The sequence below is a fragment of the Hippocampus zosterae genome, chromosome 1, assembly GCF_025434085.1.
Source record: "Hippocampus zosterae strain Florida chromosome 1, ASM2543408v3, whole genome shotgun sequence".
NCBI lineage: Eukaryota > Metazoa > Chordata > Actinopteri > Syngnathiformes > Syngnathidae > Hippocampus > Hippocampus zosterae.
Window position 1 is genome coordinate 15,797,858 of NC_067451.1, and position 19,672 is coordinate 15,817,529.

The following is a 19,672-nucleotide window of genomic DNA, read 5'->3' on the forward strand; positions in this document are numbered from 1 at the left end:
ATGGAAGATGTTTAAAAATAGCTGCTGAAAGCGTCACATCAACAGGGTTCGATTCTGGAAGTAATTTGGTTTTAAATATACACGGTTTATTTTATTCAAGTTTCAAGTCAACAAAAAAGTAGTCAAGGCACTGGATGCAAAAAAACAACAACAAACAAACATGAACATTTATCAGTAAAATGGTGATAAATCAATATAGAAGCATGTTCAATGGCAGAAAAATAACATGAACTTTGTTCTCCATTGTGACAAGTAGATATATAATTAGAAAACCCTCACATTTTTTTTTTTTAATTATGTTTTCAACCTAAGTGACATTCAGTCTACACCACTCAACAGAATGTTAATGACATTTGGCTTTCGGGAATGTCATTTTACCATGGACCTAAAACACAGCATTACCTTTACAAGTGCGTGTGGGTTGTGTGTGTGTGCGTATCAAACATTTCACCTCGAAGCCAAATATCCCAACATTTTCACAAAAACTTTAATTTTCCTGGGATCGTCCATCAATCATGATTGTGTTTGCTTGTCCACTCAACCACATTTAGTTTCCCACAGATTTCCTTGTTGTCTCTTTTGCCCAAACCATAAACCAGTTTGAACAAGGCGAGGCCTCCGTCACAGCCGGTCCAAGCAGTTCGACAAGCAGATGAAGACGACTCATTCCTTTTCATTAGAGTTTGACCTCTTTTGGAGAAGACACGAGGTTGTGCAAAGTAACACAGACAGACTTTTTTTTTTGGCTTGCGTCTCCCTCACACCTGCCTTGGTCGCGGTTCACTCTCAAGGCATTCTTTGTCCCACATAGACTACATTCTTAAGGGGGTGCAAAATCAACTTCGGGGGGGAAAGGCAACCAGAATAGCTCTCTGAGAAATACAATAATTGTGTTGATGTGTAGGTACACCTGTGCAAACTAAATGCACGGTGAAAAGCTACAAAGACAAAAATGCTCCATTTTGATGTCAAGAGAGCTTTTAAAGTAACAGTATAGCGGCTTTTAGTTTCCTGCATCACACAGAGCTGTTCCTATTATTTTGGTGGCTATACAAAAAGGGTCAAAATATTCAAATTCCTACCGCAGCTGACTCGATTGAAAGGCAAACTTTACCTCGGAGCGGTGGCCGATCAATTATAGGGCACATAAAAGAGACAGAGGGCCATTCACATCTTCACCTGGCAATTGAACTCAAAACACACCAACATTTTAGATTTTAGAATTTGGATGATTGGAGCTGAGGGCTAAAGAAGTCATCAAATTCACCATTTCAAGAAATTCAAATAAGACCATTACTATTATTTCTAAAAGACAAATTAGCTGGGAATTGGCCTTCTGAAAAGTATTTTATGTGTTTAATTCATGGCAAAGATGAGTTTAACTTCAAAGTATCTTCTTATCCACAATATGCAAATTGATTTAGATGTATGAGAAACACCCATCAAGTACTACGTAGTGATATCAGCCAATTAGAACCAATGCACCTAAACTTCATTTGCATTTCTGACTCATTTTATATCAATACATTAGCCTCAGTGCAATCACTGGGTGACGTCAACATTTTAGTTCGAAATATTAGAAACAGCTCTCAGTCTGCTACAACCACAATCATCATCACATTGTTACGCGATTATCACTTACAACTAAGTATTGTTGTCCAATTTTAATTCGGTGATTCCCGACCACTGTGTCAAGGCACGTTAGTGTGTTGTCAGAAATGGTCCAATTTCATCCCATTGGTCTGAAAATTATTATTCATTTATGTTGTGAACTATAAACAATGTATATTATGATTAATAACAAAAACAATAATAATAAGAAAATCCATTCATCCTTTTTTTTAATCCGCTAATCCTCACAAGGTTAGCGGGCATGCTGGAGCCTATCCCAGCTATAGTCGGGCAGTAGGCACGGTACAAAAATAATAATAATAATAACACATTTTTAATCATCTATCTATGCCAGCAATATAATGTTCGATGGCCAAAAGTCCAGTGAACCTGCGGACGCACCGGTTTCATTTTACGCGAGAGAGAGCTTTGTGTCACACCAAACAGGCTCAGAGTTCACACTAACGATACAATTGAGATATATGGCCAATGATGCTGCAAGATGACGTCAACGTAAGAGATTCAAGACAGCCAGCAACTGGTCCTAGAACGTATTTTAAAGTGATCCATACTGTCAGAAGACAAGCTTTGTATGATGGGGTGGAGTTTAGCGTGGGCTGTCCTCACCACATGTGCCTGTAGAAAACGCTCGACCAACACGCACACAAGTTTTTTTCCAAATCAAATCATCAGTTAGTCATTTATATTAACGCGTATTGTCTAAAATTGAAAGTTGGCTCTGAATAGAAAACCTAAATATTGCTTAAATGTTGACTAAAACCGTGGCACATCAATTGACAGGTTTTTTCGAGAAACGACGCGTCATTGGGACAATTTTTGTTTTGACCTGTGAGCGCAAACTTATTTGGCAGGCGACTCCACTCGCAAGACAATAACCAGCAAATAGTACATAATTCTTCAAAAACAGATTGCAAACTGTTTCATGCCTCACCCAGTTGAAGTTTACTTGGAGAATTACAAATCATGTGTTTAAAACAAACCTTTAGTACGGTAGCTACATGGTAATGCTAACAGATAATGGCAAACATAAGACCAAAAACTCATATTTGTACACAAACGGTACACATTTATAGATTCAATATAACACTACCGAGTCATGTATCCTTTATCATCCGCAGGCACATGAGACATCTCCATTGCACAGACATCCATGTACGGTGCATCAGTCCGTCTTTTATACTGCCCCCAGGTGGCCAAGCCGGGCAACTGCACAATGACCATTCAAATGATACCAAGGGTGGCAAAGGCTGTTTCATTCTATCTTATGTCTTTCAAGTTTAAAAAACAGATGACTGAATTTTGGTTTTTATGTTTTTTGGGAGGCTATAACTCATGGCATTTCCATTCATTCCAGTAGGAAAATTTGGACTTACGAGTGTGGTCACGGAATAAATTAAACCTCAGGGCACCACTGTATGGAAGATTATTGACTTGTTCCACCTGTCACTATACGTCACTGGCATAGATAGATCAACAAAGACAACATTTGTCATTAAAAATAATTTTCAGAGAATTTAAGTGAATTGGGATCAAAAGCAAACGGCTAAAGTGGTCACAACACGGCTCACCGATTTAGCCGAAACATTGTTTGGAAATCACTGCTGCCAGATGATGCGGGTGTTCCTACTATTGCGATCTCGGGCATATTGCGTGATGTCATCCAGTATGGCTGTCTCCTGCTGATCCGTGTCACTGTTGAGGTTCTACGGGTCAAGTGGCTCTTGGGGCTCATCGGGCATCAGCACCATGGTGGCGGCAGTGGAGTAGGACGGGGCCATTTTCCTCGGATGCTTCTGGTCCTGGCCTGTTCCTCTGCAGCAGCAGATGCGACGCAAGCAGTCGTGGACATTTTGCCGGAAGAGGCTGCGGCACGGGTGGAAGAACTCATAGAAGAGCAGCATGAAGAACACGGCCAAGCTGTAGCAGATGACCAGCTGGATGGCGAGCAGAGGCGCGCACACATACTCATAGAAGTCCGATTTGAAGAAGTACCACAATGTGATGAGGAGTAGGTTCTCCACAAAGCGGGCGCTGTAGTAAATGGCCAGTCGGTCCCAGCGCTGCTTGCGGTCGATGAGCTCGCCGTGGCTGAGGTCCAGCTGCACGGCCGACCAACAGAAGACGTTGATGCATGCGTAGAGCAGCGTGAACAGGCACAAGACTACCACCGTGCCCAGCTTGGAGAAGTTCTTCTCCACGTCCTTGGCCAGCGAGCCCTTCTTGGCCCAAAACTCAGCCCAGGGCAGGAAGAAGAAGAAGATCAGGTTGGCCATGCCCACTAGGATCACCCAATGGGTGAGCGCCGTGCTCATGAGAACCAGGGCGGCGATGCGCGTGGTGATCTCCAGGCCCCGCCACAGGATCATGCACAGGTAGGCGGCCGGGCGGAAGCGCACCTTGTAGTCGTCGTAGCGGATCTGGATGGCCAGGACGCTGCACACCAGGGCCCCGTATATGATGGAGATCTTGGTGATGATCATCAGAGTCACTGCAAAAAGTACAGACCATGATCAATTGTGTTAAGCACAGTATTACATTGAATATATGGATTGGAAAGTGCATTGGAAAATAGTCAGAAAGGATCCAAAGAGGACGACGGAGGTGCAGGAATTTCTGGCAAGTACTGGCTGTTGAGTGAAAACAGTCACCAATTTCCTCATACAGCCTGGGTCCTGCAAAGGCTGCATTTTCGGCTGCATGACGCCACTTCCGGTGCCCAAATTCACATTCAGCCTGTCCAGATTCGCCACGGTTTATGTGGTGTACGAAGGCGAATGGAAATGATTTGGAGTTTTGAATGGACCTAACCTAACCTAACCTTGAATGGATGTTTTTAAAAACGCGGCAAAAATTCTGCACAATTGAGATTGGAACCCTGCACGACATGTCCACGAGCCGCCATGCAGCCTAGTCCGATAATCAGAATATTTTCCTCTTAGCTCAACAGTAGTGCTACCACACTTTGTCAAAAAAGGTGCCTCCGTTCTGACGTGCATCTCTTAGTCGTCGGGTGTGTCGCCCAATTAAAAAGAAAAGAAAATAAGCGCCGCACCTAGATGCCAATGACGTGTGGTGAGGTTCAAGATTGGTGAGGCACGGACTCCTCTGAAGCGGGATTTAAATATATAACGCCAAAATAGAAGAGCTGCCGTTACTTAATTTGTGTGTGATACCACATGTGCAGGTATATTAGCGCTATAAAGAGAAAGAGCATCAATTAACATGTGCAGAGCTGCTTGAGGCGCAGCGCCTCTCTTTCCCTTCTGGTCAATGTATTGAACAGGAAATATGCTAATTTAGCTGTTTTCATAAGAATTCATATGACTGGGTTGAAAAAGAAAACTCAATGTAAAGCACGGACCAGAAAATTAGAATGGAAAATTTGATCTAATCATTAATGTTTTTTTCCACTCTTTCACATGCAGGAGAGGAGAGACTCTGCCTCCCCGGATTGCACGTCCCTGTTTGACGCCTTTTTTTCCTTCCACGTCGAGTAATAAATCAACCACCAGGAAGTTGTGATAATGTCGTCATAGACAACAATAGCACAACACACATTGTCTGCAAACCAGACTTGTAAATGATATTTAGGGCAGAGTTTGAGCATTTTGTAGCAAAATAATTCTATTTTGATCTAAAATGAATTTTTAAAACTACGTTATATGGGGGTGGCCCGGTGCTCCAGTGGTTGGTGCGTCAACCTCACAGTGCAGAGGTCGTGGGTTCAATTCCACCTCCGGCCTCCCTGCGTGGAGTTTGCACGTTCTCCTACGGTGGGTTTGGTCTCTATCCCCCATGCGGGGTTTCCCATATAATGCTCCTCCATCCATCCATTTTCCGATCCACTTATCCTCACAAGGATCGTGTGGGGTGCTTTAGGCTATCCCAGCCGTCTTCGGGCAGGAGGCGGGGGACACCCTGAACTGGTTGACAGCCAATCGCAAAGCACACAGAGACGGACAACAATCCACGCTCACACTCACACTCACACTGAGAGACAATTTGAAGTGTTCTATCAGCCTGCCATGCATGTTTTTGGAATGCGGGAGGAAACCGGAGTACCCAGAGAAAACCCACGCAGGCACGGAGAGAACATGCAAACTCCACACAGGAAGGCCGGAGTCCGGATTTGAATCCTGGAAAGCATGCGCTAACCAGTTTCCACCACGCCGTCCTAATATGCATTTCAAAATGGGTATTTGCTAGTTTTTTGGCCGTTAGCGCCACCTGGCGGGTCACTGTCAAATTTGTTGAGGTTTCGCCTGAAATTGCAGCCAAAAGCCCAGTCTTGCAAACTTGTGGTCGGTGATAAGCAGATAGCCCCTATAGTCTTACATCGGATGGGAAGGATGTACTTCTCCTGGATGGTGGCGTACAGCTGGAGCGTGAGCTGCGGCGTGGAGCCCAGGAAAGCCTGGATAACGGTGGTGCGTTTGAAGGCGTTCCTGTGTGTGGCCAGGATGCGCTCCGAGCGGCTGACTTCGCACTCGGTGCGTGTGCCCTCGCCTCTCTTCAAGTAAATCTTCCTGGTGATTGTCACGTAAGGCTCTTCCTTCCTGCCAGCTTGGAAGTACACCATCAGGGCATCGAAACACCTACAAGACAAGCGAGTCGGAGCCTGAAGTACTCATTTACAGCAGCAGAGAGCAGTGTAACCTTACTTTCAATTTTGAGGAGTTAAGAGGAAATGAGACTCTGGCGCCAAGTCTCTAACTAAGACTGGCACACCAGATGGAACAGCACAACGGCCTTTCAATCGGTTACCATACCCGTTTGATTATTTGAAACGTTTCTTTAATTATGTATATACAGCATATTTTCATAAAGTATAAGATTATGGAGTGCTATTTTTCCTCAATGAAATAAGCATTACATAAATGTTTGTTGTTTTTTGGGGAGGGAGGCTAGAACGGATTCATGGGGTTTCCATTCTTTTCAGTCGTATAAAATGATTTGAGATATGCATTTTGAGTTAGGAGCATGAAATAAACTCGTATCTATTTTCTTGGACTTGGTGTCCGTCAATAATGATATTGTAATGCCCCTCAGTAGCGGAGAGAAGGATGCTCGCAGTCGCTGATACTCTTAATCATTTTTAATAACAAAATAAGTAATAAACACACGCATTCAATGAGTTGCTGTTCGCCACAACTCACGCCCATGCGCTCCACACTCAGACTCACTCCCGGAGCCAATATTCCCCCCAACCTGGCTCCTCCCCTCCCTATGATGTCACACAAATACAAGAAACAGATATTACACTATCATCATCGTCAAGGCACCACTGAATGTAACACTTCTAATAAAGAGAACTCACAATGTTCGCACTGGTGATTTGTGCTCCTCTCGACTTCATGTTGATTCAGGTTTTATTGTTGAAATCGAAATCTTGTCCATAAATGATACAGTATTGAGAATTTCCGCTGGGGGGGGGGGTATAATCAGTATAATATAGATTTGATTATTATTTTATTAAATGAATTTAAATGATGCCTAACTAAAAAGTGTTTTCCCCGTGCTAACTAAACATGGGTGCTTTTCTGAAGATTGAGCAAATACAAAAAGACACCCGAGGCTCCACCAGAGGGCAGTCTGAGGAAAGAAACCAATCTTCCCTCAGGCCTGAAAGGCTCAACAGAAACTGTCGAGGGCGCGGTCCTGTCAAGTTCCTTTGAAGGTAAATGCTCTCTGTGTTAAGTTGCAGGACAAACAGCGCACTGTTCACATGCTGGGAAGTGAATTTTCAGCATCTGAGAGGTTTTTGGGTGGGAAGGTATTCATAGAAACGACCAAAAGCACACAATTCTGAAGGGAGCATTCTCAGTGCATCACGCCATCTCACATCACTGTGCTGGAATGTTCTGTAATGCTGCTGACTGGCCGCTAATTTTGCTGTGCAAACGTGGCACGCTGGTCCTTGACCCGAATGTTGGCAGCTGGCAGTAAGCAAACTCTTATCACCACCCTCCCCTCACAAACTGATACAAGCATTTGTGTGCTCCGGCCAAGGGTGCACTCGGGCTCTTGAGAGCCAGCTGGGCAATGTTGATAGATATATCGGGGAAAGGAATCAATACGGTGAGTTGACACAGAACAACTTTGTGTCACCATTCTTTCTCAGGAAATTCTTTCGACAGCTCTTCAGCAAGATCATCCTGTTTGGGACCGCCCACACTTAAGGCGACGGGACGCTGCCAAGACCATGTATACCGGTACATTTCAGGTGCGCAGGGTAGGAGTAGAGCCAGCAACCACAAGAAGCCGTGCGTGCTGAGACGAGTTGAGTGTGACTCAGTAATTATGTTTGGCTAGCGGAATATGGACTTGAGGAGACAAGTTGAGGAAAGACGGACAACTTTCATCACTGTTGAAAAAAAAATCATTCAAAATAGTGTCTCGCAGCCCATTTTGAGTTGTCTTGATGCATCGTGGCCCATGCAGTGTTACGTACTCAACGAACATAATGACGAAAGTTTGACATATCAGAATGTTTGTTTGACTTGCCACACAGCGTCCGACATCATCTTAGGATTTTGGTTCTTTTGCACTTACGAAGAGGAAGTGCGAGCCCTCCTACTTATGAAGAGACTGGACGTGGCGAACCCAATCACAAAGTGATTTGTAGTTAAAAACTGAATTCAACAAAAGGGCAAATATTGAAGGAAAATGATATTGGAACCAGACTGACTTTGTTCATGCCTGTGGACAAATAGCGACACGATCCCAGCATAATGTCACTTCACAAAGAGAATCATATGCCACATTCTGTTATGCTTTGCTGTACTTAATCAACGAGGTTAGTTCTATTTTTAGAGGCCGAATGTTGGAGTTGTTTGAGGCACCAAGTTGAAAAGAAGGTTGACAGAAAGTCGTGCAGATTTTGAGAACAACGAGGTGAACACAGCTGATAAAACGAAAAGTACGGTTGGTGGTATGTACGGTGAGCAGAAATGGAAGCGAGAGTGGGCTCTTGCAAATAAGCAAAAATGTAATGCACGGAACACATATCTTTGGACAAATAGCAGGATTAATAAGCTGTGACCCAGTGACCATGAGAATGCAAGATATGCTACGTGATGTTCATTGAACTGAAGAAGAAAGAAAAAAGAGGTGTGCTTCATTTGTTTTCATAGTTGGCTCGCACATGTAGTTTCATTTGCAATTTCTCATTGAGTGTTGAACTGCGGACTACAGAGGATGTTTGACTGAGTCGGCATGAGCTCAGCCATTAAATCATCGAGGACAGCACAGGAAGCCAACAGGCAGCATAGGCAATGTGTTTACATTGGTTTGAGATAAAGCAGAGGAAGCGGAATGTAGGACAAATGCTACTGTTGCTTAAGTATGTGTGTGCATGCTCATTCTGGCCTTTGTTTCATCGCACATTCTTCTCGGGGGATATTCAAAGGTGGTCACATGCTCATTTTCCATTTCAGTCATTGACGTGAGAAGAGTACTCCTTCAGTGTGAGCGTAAAACAGATACAAGATAGCAGATGCTTCTGGTTTTGTGCTCTGCAAGTGACGTTTATGGGCGTTTTAAAGTCGGCCTTCGGGTGGTTGCTTACAGTCTGGACGAAAACATCCCTGTTTTTGTGTTGTCCTTGGTTTCAAACGCACACACTAACCGATCACTACATTTTGGTACAAGTTCTAAAAGGATTGAGACATTTGACAGTTACACCTACAATAGAAGACAAAGTTGCAAATTTATCTATCATCCTGCTTGACCAACTGCAGGAATGATAAGGCATCACACTCAAATCGTAAGTGTTGACTCAGCGTTGAAGATAACATCATTTCCTGGCTTTTGAGATGCGCGAGGAAAGGCTTCCTGCATATCAAATTGTTGCATCACTGAGATCTTGGCATCGGATTGCAAAAAAAATCTGATTGTTAGGTTATCTGCAGTCTGCACAAAAGGGAGGGGAAGAACACCGCCATGCAATTTAGTGAAAACAACACAAGCACTTTCACACATGTAAATGTAGCAGTTGGCGAATCAAAGCTCAGGTTTTTGAGCCGATTTTCCATTGGGGGTTGAGATTGCCACAGTCTCGCCCTCGTTCTGCGGCTGCCAAACAGGTTATCTTCCTTTCTAATAGCCTACCTCCAGAATAAAAGCGGGCATGGGTATTTCGAGACCCTTTTCCCATCGCTGTGTTTAAATTTAAACTCATCAGCCGCATGCTGGGGGCACTGATGGGGTCGGCCAAGATCTAGCTATAATAAATACGATGAATGGTGTGCTTGCAAGGCATGAAAAGCTGCTTCTGGTGAGGAGGGCACTTAAGCAACAACAGAAATCAATGGCATCCAACCTCGTGTTGGGCTGTGCATGTCGTCGTAATTTAACAGACTTAATCAACTTTTCATTGCTATCATTACTATCACGTTGGATTTATAAAAACCATCACTCGTCGACAAAATGCTATTTAATAATTCAGTAACAATCTTTAACCAACAACATTACAAAGGCACAAATCATTTCAATAAAATCACAAGAATTGATTATGAACTGAAATGACTTCAAAAATGTGAAATATTTAAAGGACTGAATGAACAAACAAAGAATAAACGAGCATATCAGGCTCTTATTTAATGGGGTATTTCTCTTCTTTTTCTGCTTGGCTCTCGACAAAGGCGGACGCATTTTTGCACAGCTCCTGCTCCCACCCCGCAACCTCTCCCTGCTCGCCACTTAGTCTTTGTGCTGTCTTTGTCTAACTTTTTCCTAGCCTCCTATCGTATTTTCATCCGAAGAACTAACCATGGAATTAGTTGGCTGGTCTCTCAATGCAATCGCCACATTTTTTTCGACGGAAAGAGCGGGCAGTGGGGAGCCTGCTTGCCCTCCGGGGACATTTGCTGCCGGATACGCCCTGGATCCATGGAGAAAGTGGAGACCGGTGTGCCTGGCAGTACTGTCCGTGGAGGATGTGTGGAAGACATCTACCTAGCGTTTTCCTTTCTGAAGTCTGATTGTAATTTCCCCATTGCGGGACAAATAAAGGATATCTTATCTTATTTGTCCTTAGTGCGGGCTGATTTGCATTTTACGAGCTAACAGCCAATCAGAGTAATCTCCATCATACATTCTGCGATTGGTGGACCAGTCGTTCAAATCATATCTAAAAGGTGCAAGAGCTCTTAATTCCTCACAATTCCAGACACAGTTTTTAACTTGTTTTTGTTCCTGCTTGTATTTTGAATGCCTCTTTATTCCCCATGAAACTATGACTGTCGATGGTGTCACAAACAAACAATGACTACTGATTACGGCGAAACTACGTGCTAAAGAGTCATTCTTAACATTAAATTTAGCTCACTACGTTGTCTGACTACCTTCAACTAGCAAGAAATTCTGCTTCCGATAACTGAGTCAGTCAATAATCGCTTTGGTCAATGTTGGAATGGAATGCTTTCTTTTTATTGATTTTATTTGCATTCAGTTTTGTCTTATGGGCCAATATAGTAAAGGATTACTGGACTTTGTAACCGTCATAATCTAACAAAAATATCATGAGAGACTCGTTTTACTATTTCATCATCGCCTAAACATTATACAGTACTGTAACGTGTTACTTTTGTTCATGCTTTACCCTCAACACTGTTTATTTAAAGTATGCAAATCGCATGTTTAGCTCGTCAAACAACCATTCAGAAGATAGAAGGTAGAAGACAGAAAAATGCAAGCGTTTTTTGGTGGGTGTCAGCTCCGGAAGGCAAATCTGAAATATGATTGGTAAAATTAACTGTCCCATTGTAAACATAGTTTAAGTTATATGGGCCACCACTATTGATTACTGAGATGACGATAATATTTTAAGGTGAAAGCCGATTGGGCAAAAAATATATTTTTTACAATCGGTAAAACAATCAAGTTTTACTGATTGTGTTTTAGAGTACCGTAGTTAAAACTACTTTCCATGCTTGTGTGTCATGTACAGATGCTGAAAATTAGATGAGAGTTCTACTGTATCTGTGTCACAAAGTTTAGAGCCTCTTCAAGTGTTTTGTTATGTCAACATATTATGAGTGCCGGCCATGCAATTGGCTGGGAACTAGTCCAAGGTACCACTGGAGTTCCACAACTTCCCCTTCAAGAAGGCGCTTCTTTGTTAAGGTGTTGTCAATGTGTTGGTGACTTAGGACATTGCTTGTACACATAATAATGGGGACAGGTTGATGAATTTGATTTCAGTTCTTTGTAAATGTTCACTCGGCGGTTGGTCGAACAGTATCACACGACAGATTGTGTTCAGTGACCATGGTTGCAATATATCGTGTGGGAGAATATTTTACTCAGCGTGTGGCCTTCTGTTATTTCCATCTGGATTATGCATGATCATTATTAACTTTGTAAATGTGGACTTTTTGATACAACTCTCGTTCGGGACTTCTCATTCGGATTGTGCAGGAGTACCTAAAGTGTCTGGTCGTAGTGTAAAGCTTTCAAGAACCTTTAAAATGAATTTTGAGATCTACTTGTAGTGTGAAATTTAGAGGACATTTTCAATTTACAGGGACTTTAAAAGAATTATTGTCCTGCTAAAAATGTCGTGTCACCATACTCTCCCTTGGGAAGACATAGTGGGAATATTATCTCAAACCTTCTCCTCTGTTTGTTTAACATTTAAGCAATTATTGTGGGGCTAATTTAACTATAGTAAATATTTGTACGGTAAATACATCTGTGCTTTCAACATGAAACAGCTCAGATGATTTGAGAAATACATTTTCTCAGTTAGTAAATAGTAAGTTACAAAGTACGGTGGCAACTGAGAATCGCAACGTGAACTACCGGTCGGCCATTCCACGCCATTTGTAACGTTGAACTGTCATAATTGTGATTCTGTCATTTAGCCATGAGCAACACTTTGTGAGTCCTATGTGAAAAATGTTCGTATCACAAGTTTGAACTTGCAAGTCAAGGCAAAGAAAAAAAAAAAAACAACAACAAACAAACAAAAAAACAGGCCAAATAAAGGCTCGTATCTCGAAAGACCCGTAAGTCAGGTGACTCGTACTCAACACATGAGGGAATCTGTCCCTTCTGGTCCACACTATGTCAAACAGCCTCATTACTTGATTCAACCATTGAAGATGACACAACATGAAACAACGGCGTAAACAGGGCTAAAGTCAACCCTGATTTAGATCTTGATTGATCTATTGGTTGCGATCTTGGGGACATGAAAAAACCCAGAATTTTGCTCCCAGCACATCTCTGGTCACATTCATGGTGAAAAAGTTTGGGAATTATTTAGCTCAGTTTCATTTTTTTTTAAACAGGACAAAATGCCAGGGTGTGTATGTATAAAATGTATAAAATCCCGATACAAACCAAAAGTTGTAAAAATATCACGGTCAAGGGTAAAACCATGAACCTTTATGGAGACTTCTTCCTCCTTTCTTTTCTGATTGATATAAAATGATCTATTTATAAACACATAACTTGGGGTAGGACCAGATACGTTTTTTTTTACTTCTTTCTACTCCTTTGAACATAATAATTGTGTTGTATGATGACTGATTTCTACTTCCTTTTTACCATTTTACTTACCTTATATTATGTTATGTTTTTATGATCAAATACTGTATGTTTTTATGTTCAGTAAACAAACACACAAACAAACAAACTAAATAAAACAGGCATTCAAACTCCCTTTTGGACTTTTCATGTCCACCATAGGTCAGTGCTTCTGATAGTTTTGAAAGTGCTCTATAAATACTGTTGACTTGACTTGACTTGAGTGTTTAGTCCTGGCCGCCTACCACTGAATGGTGGATTTGAATCACTACAGTGGTGTCTTGAGATAAATGTATTAGTATAATTAGTTCTATGACAATTCAACAGTTTTTGCCCTTTTTTTAAACTCCTTCTGGTGTGCAAGCCTTGACCACAGAGTATACATAAAGCAGGCATGTCCACCTCCGGGCCTAGAGGGCCACTGTCCTGCCTTTTTTCCAGCTCATGTCGTGTCACCATACGACTGACTGCAACACACCTGATTCAGATGATCAGCTAATCAGCCAGCTCTGAAGCAGCATTAGAAAGTTCGTGATTATTTGAATCAGGCGTGTTGCTCTTGGGAGAGCTGGAAAACAGGCAGGACAGCGGCCCTTGAGGACCAACTTTGGACACCCCTGAAAGTATTATACATACATATGAATATAAATGGAGATAATCACTGCAGTAATCTTAGTTGTTCTTCAGAGGTTTAGAGAATATATGCCTGTATTGCTATATTGTCTGTCTGCAGGTGTTTCTCCACCGTTTGTCCCAACATATCAGGTTGCTTTTAAGGCAACACTGATGCTATTTATGAGCCAACCAATGCATTGTTTTTTAACATCAAGCTAAAACAGTCCAGACACTTTACTTTTTTCATCTACATTTCGTTTGGCAATGAACTTGGTAGAAAAACAGCTTGAAGGCATCTTTATGATGAATTGTTCAGCACCTGACAAACCATGGCTTGTTGTTCACTGCTACCAACCAGTGTCGTATTTGTTTAATTTATGTATTTATTGTCATGTTATTAGATGAATAAAGATAATCAGATAATCAGAAATGGCCGAGAATCATGTGTCACCCAGTTGCAAGCTGTAAAGACTTTTACCCAAGTATAGGTTATATTTAAGGTTTTGTTGTTGTTTTTTAACACAACTGTGTACTTCTACTAAAGTATAGAATGTGAGTACTTTTGCCTCCTCTGCCTATGTTTTTTTCCTCTCCGTTTGATTGGGGCGGGGGTGAAAACCTACCTGATGATAGGCCCTAGGAGAAGCAGGTGCAGCAGGAGGACCAGCGGCCGGTCTCGGCCTACATCCCTGTGGATGAAGATGAGGGTCATCTGGATGAGCACGGCCGGCAGGAGCATGAAGGTGATGGTGAATCCCAGCCAGTGCTCGTCGTCCGTGCGGTGGTAGCTGCTGCACAACACGGCGGAGTTAAGCAGCTCGGCGCAGTACAGCACTGTGGCAAGCACCACGCCCAGCGGAGGGCGCACTCGACTCGGATTCACCACGACCACAACCTCGCTGTCCGACGCCGGGGGGTCGGCGTAAGAAATCTCCCTCTCTTGCTCCTCCATGACGACAGCAACAAAATCCAACTTTTTTCAGGCTTTAACCACCCAGGGGACAAGCTTATTTAAATGAGAAAAAAACGTATTTCCACGTATAACTCGGCGCCAGCTCTCCAACCTGCCACCATTATTCGTTTCCTGTGTTCAAAGCAATAAAAACATCAAGTTTTGATACAATCTTATCCAAAGGAAAGGCCTGGTAAACAGCAGTGGGTTCGTTCCGCAGCCGGCGTCGGTGCCGTTCGCTCGCTCGGTCCGTCGGCGTGGAAGTTCCGCCTCGTCACGTCGTCAACTTAATCATCGTTAAAACCTCCAAAGGTCTTCTTTCCTGCCTCGTGCATCATTTGGGCCATGTGACCGTGACTTTGTGGCGGCGGCACTTGGCATGGTTGGGGCTGCATGTGTCTTCAGCTGTTTCATGGTACGCACCTCCGTGGCTGGTGCTTGTGGATAAAAGAGCATGCAAGCTGGCTCACAAAATAAACACAATACCGGATGTGGAAACGACTGTCACGTAAAATAAGAGCATTTGACCAAGATTGGATATCCGCTTAAGGCCCTTTCAAGCCAAGACAATGTTTTTGATCTTTCAAATGACAAACGTTTGGGGTTTGATAGACATGTGTTTTTTTGCTGTTCATGAAAATAAACGTTAACATCCCTCCACCCCAAAAAGAACGACATTCTCGTAGTTACGTAAATGACTGTAGTATTGTTTGTTGTTGTTTGTTTGTTTGTTTGTTTATTGAACATAAAACATATACAGTAATAATTTGACAGATATTGATTAAATAAGTTGGTTAAAAATGTCAACCAAAACAAATTTTAAAGAATTTCGAATCCTCTAGATTCTTTTGCCCTGATAACAGCTTTGCACACCTTGCTATTTTCTCAGTTAGCTTTATGATGTGGATGATGATTTATGAACTGGAATGACTTCCAGTTCACTGCTGTTTATTATCAAGAGTTAATATATTTAACATCTTGATCTCCGCATGTGTTTTTACATAATTTAAATTTGAAGGTGTTTCCAAACATTTTGCTGGTACTGTACCTATTATTTAAAAGAAAAAATAAACTATTTTATTCATGCAGGGATGTCACAATAGCTTAATTTTGCATCTAATTAGCGAGTAGGCATTAAAGTTTAAAATTCAGGAAGGTTATCAGGAGTATGAAAAAAACGTCACCGTTATGAATGATATGTATTTTGTGTTAAAAAAATGAATATATTTTCAGAAGACGTTTTGTGTTATGAACACAGCAAAGTTATGCTCCACTTCATAGTGTAGTGAGAAATATTTTTTGGAAGAATACTACTTTAGATCCAAAAATAAATAGTGTATTTTTTATAGTTCTTCACACCAAATTACTGATGAATAGTCAATATTTACAGTAACCAACAGTGTGTCACTCGACACTTTTCTTTTACATCTTTTTGGACGTAGGTGGAAAAAAGGTAAATACAGTAGTTACATGGGTGTCCAATAACAAAGCCCTCGGGCACATTCCTGGAGAGCAGCCTTTCCCAAGTGGGTTATTTTTATTGAGTTGCCTATTGTGGAATAATGTTATTCAGACAGGAACACATTTTCTTGGCAAATTATTCCTGTTTGGTTTGGTGAGGTCATGCCCTGGGTTTTTCAGCATTAGTGTGCAGTATCTGAAGTGAAGGAAATTCTTATTTGTTCCCCTGCTATAGGCATAAATGCGCTCATTTACAAATAAATTATGTTTGTTTATTGATGTAAAACTCTGTTTTTTATTGTTGTAATAGGGGAAAATATCACTAAAAATATCTATAACAAACCACACAATATAAGAGTTACAGACTTAATTTCTTTGTTAGATTGCAAATGCACATAAATCCTTATATCTGACACTTTATGTATTATATTTAAGTATGTTGTGGCAATAGATAATAGCAGTTAATCTGGTTTGGGTCCCAGGGAGGAAGCAAATGTTGTTATAATTTGGGGTCTTGAGCTGAAAATGTTGAGGGAAACATCCAGGGTTGAAATGGACCACACACAACCAGTGGCCCGGTGGTTGAGGCTGGCAACCGGTTCAGGGTGTCCCCCGCCTACTGCCCGAAGACGGCTGGGTTAGGCTCCAGCATGCCCCGCGACCCTAGTGAGGATAAAGCAGATCAGAAAATGGATGGATGGATGGACAACATAACAATTTATTTAGTCAAATCAAAAACTCTTCTCCATTGCTATTTAATCTGTTGCTTGAACAGAAAAATTTGCTTTTTGGCACCACCCTCTATAGAGAAGAACTCGCAGCTGGTTTCTGTCAGTTCCACCCAAATAGTGCCTTGAAACGTAGTCATCATGCTGTTTTTTATCTCAATACTTGTCAAAATGTTATCTTCTTAATGATGCTTTCCCCCACAACCCAGCATAAGCAAGTGGAAACTCCCTTCATTCAGCACATGGTTACAAGCTAACGTCATCTCTTTTGGATTATTCTCCTGCATTCAACTAAAAATGGATGAGTGTTTTGCAGTATATCATGTTCTTGTCAAGTAAAAACACAGAGGAGCACACTACAGCTTGGCAGTGGGATACATTTAGCATTGAGAGTTCAGCTGCTTTGCACTTCCATTTTTAGAGTTCACCCACTGGTTGTCCTCGGATTTGTTGCGCTGGGAACTGTACAGTAGAGAGAGAAACAATAACAAAGAGTGACTCACTCTGCAATTCATTGACTTTTTACACGGACGTGTCCTCATTTGCCATGTTGGTTGTCCAGGTCACACTGGCTCTCTGGAACATATGTTAAAATTGAGGTTAAGGGAACCAGTCTGACAGTGTGGCTTAAGCATGGAAAGCAAATGAGCTGCTGCTGTTCGCTGAGGATTTTATCATAGCCAAATGCACATTGTCAAAAACTGTAAAGTCCAGGCAATTTTTGAAAAATTTTAGGGGGAAGTGTGCCTCAGAGATTTGCAGGTCACAAGCTGAATAATGTCTAGTTCCATATTTTCCATGAAGACACTACAAAATCAATTCAGACAAGACTCACATTCTAAATTTCAAGGACTTTTTAGCATTTACTACATGCAATTTCTATTTTTAAAAAATTCTTATTATAATAGAACGGTAAACGCTTTACACTTGTGTGTTGTTGTGTTATTTTAAGACCCTGTTGAGTGAATACAGAGATTTGTTTTTAAATAGATTATGCATCCTTCAAGATAATTGTTGAAAACTTGCAAAGACTGAGAGATACTTTATGTAGTACGTATTTATGTTTTGTTGTCAGCTGTGAGTGAGCAATGGCTAAGAGTGAAGACAAAAGAGCGATGGCAAAAAAAAAAAGGGGGGGGGGGGGGAAATGTCTGACGTGACAGCCAATGTGTGGATAGGGCTTTGCACTAGTATGTGTACAGTGCCTCGTGACATGGAAAAGCCTCATGATGACCCAATGGGATATACTCAAGCCAATGGAGGACGTTTTTTGTTTTTTTTTGTGTGGCTCAAACATGTAATTACTGTGTGTGAAGGAAGTCACAGTCATTTTTCAAGTTTATATTTCATTGGAAGTTGACAGTTGAGCGGGGTGATGTTCCAGCAGTGATTGTTTTTTTTTTGTTCAAGTTTTGCAGCGTTATTAACAATACTCTTCTCTGTGGAGTGTCAAATTTATTTTTGCTCACTTTTTAGAGACTTTAAAAGTTGCCTGTACAAGCAAGAAAAAAATCATTGCAACATTTTGATATCCAACATATATTACATTGTCCATTATTTCTTCTGTGGAGAAAAAAGACTGACCACAGAGCTCACCCCAAACATCCTATCTACTTCCTGTCAGATTTAATCTCAATAAATGAGTTGCGCCTGGTGAGGAAGAGGAAGCGGACAGCACAAATGAAGGCTCACCGTTACTAATGCATGCGTTGCTGTGGGTCACTAACTCCAGACTTCAGAGCTACTGTGCTCATGTTGGGCCTTGGGGAAAGCGAAAGATGGAAATATCATTATGGAGCAGCAGAAGTCAGCCTTGCGCTGTGCAGCCTTTATTTTAGATCCTCGCAAGAGCCGCCTCTGAATCAGGAGGTTAGCACAGAATGCAAAATCAACTGTCAGGGGTCTTTGAGGCATGTTTGCTATGTGGAGCAAACAGGGGTGTGGCCATTTTGCTTGACCCAGCTGTTTTTGGCCCTGTGTGAATGTGTATGTGTGTTTGAGTGTAGCGGTTGCAGCAGAGGAGGGCGGTACCTGACTGGACATTAGTGTAATGACTTAATGAGATAAACAAATTAACCCTTGAGCCCACACTCTCAACATTGATATACCTTAAATATACAGTAATCACAAAACAATCTGTACTTTATTGATTATCCTGTAGTGTATTATTGAGATAAGCCTAGTCAGTATCTGACAAAAAAGAGTATTGCCCACTCATTTTTATAACTTAATTAACAACAGTGAGGACCTCTATCTATGTTTCAAACTATTCTTTCCAGTACCACGCTGTATATTTTCAATGTTAAGTATGGATAATGGGTACGAAATAGATTTTTCTATAATTGTTGAAGAAACATGGTGAAAATTATGGTGCCTCACTTTAATTTAATGCATTGTAGGCAATAACAAGAAAAAAAAAAAAGAAAAAAAGTCGAGAGACAGATTCTGTAACTGTGACGCCATCTAGTGATAGTTTTCTATACCCCACTAGGCAAAAGGCATTTTGCTGCCAATGTAACTTGTTGATCCTCTCTTTGTGATGTGCAATGGCACTGTCCATAAATATGTTGCGTTATAAAATAAGCTTACTAATGTGTTCTAATCAAATCATGACTAAACGTAAGAAGATATAAATGACTTACCTATTTCTCTTGACAGCAAGGGTGGGGATCCTTTTAAGCAACCGAATAAAGTGTCAGGTATACACTACAACTCCACAAATGTTTATTATTACAAATGATTATGAACGTGT

At 41.5% G+C, this 19,672-nt stretch overlaps 1 protein-coding gene and 1 long non-coding RNA gene across 2 annotated transcripts; both read right to left on the reverse strand.

The window, feature by feature from the left end:
- Positions 1–64: 64 nt before the first annotated feature.
- On the reverse strand, positions 65–15,200 carry xkrx (XK related X-linked). Its single transcript, XM_052071109.1, has 3 exons — positions 14,403–15,200; positions 5,968–6,227; positions 65–4,120 (listed from the first exon to the last, which is right to left on the reverse strand). The coding sequence occupies exons 1-3, from the start codon at positions 14,729–14,731 to the stop codon at positions 3,336–3,338; spliced, it is 1,374 nt and encodes a 457-aa protein (XP_051927069.1). The 5' UTR covers positions 14,732–15,200; the 3' UTR covers positions 65–3,335.
- A 1,388-nt stretch (positions 15,201–16,588) lies between these two features.
- LOC127604323 (uncharacterized) lies at positions 16,589–19,075 on the reverse strand. The gene is made up of 3 exons (XR_007963260.1): positions 18,613–19,075; positions 17,424–17,496; positions 16,589–16,855 (listed from the first exon to the last, which is right to left on the reverse strand). It is a non-coding gene; the product is annotated as an uncharacterized LOC127604323 (long non-coding RNA).
- Positions 19,076–19,672: the final 597 nt, after the last annotated feature.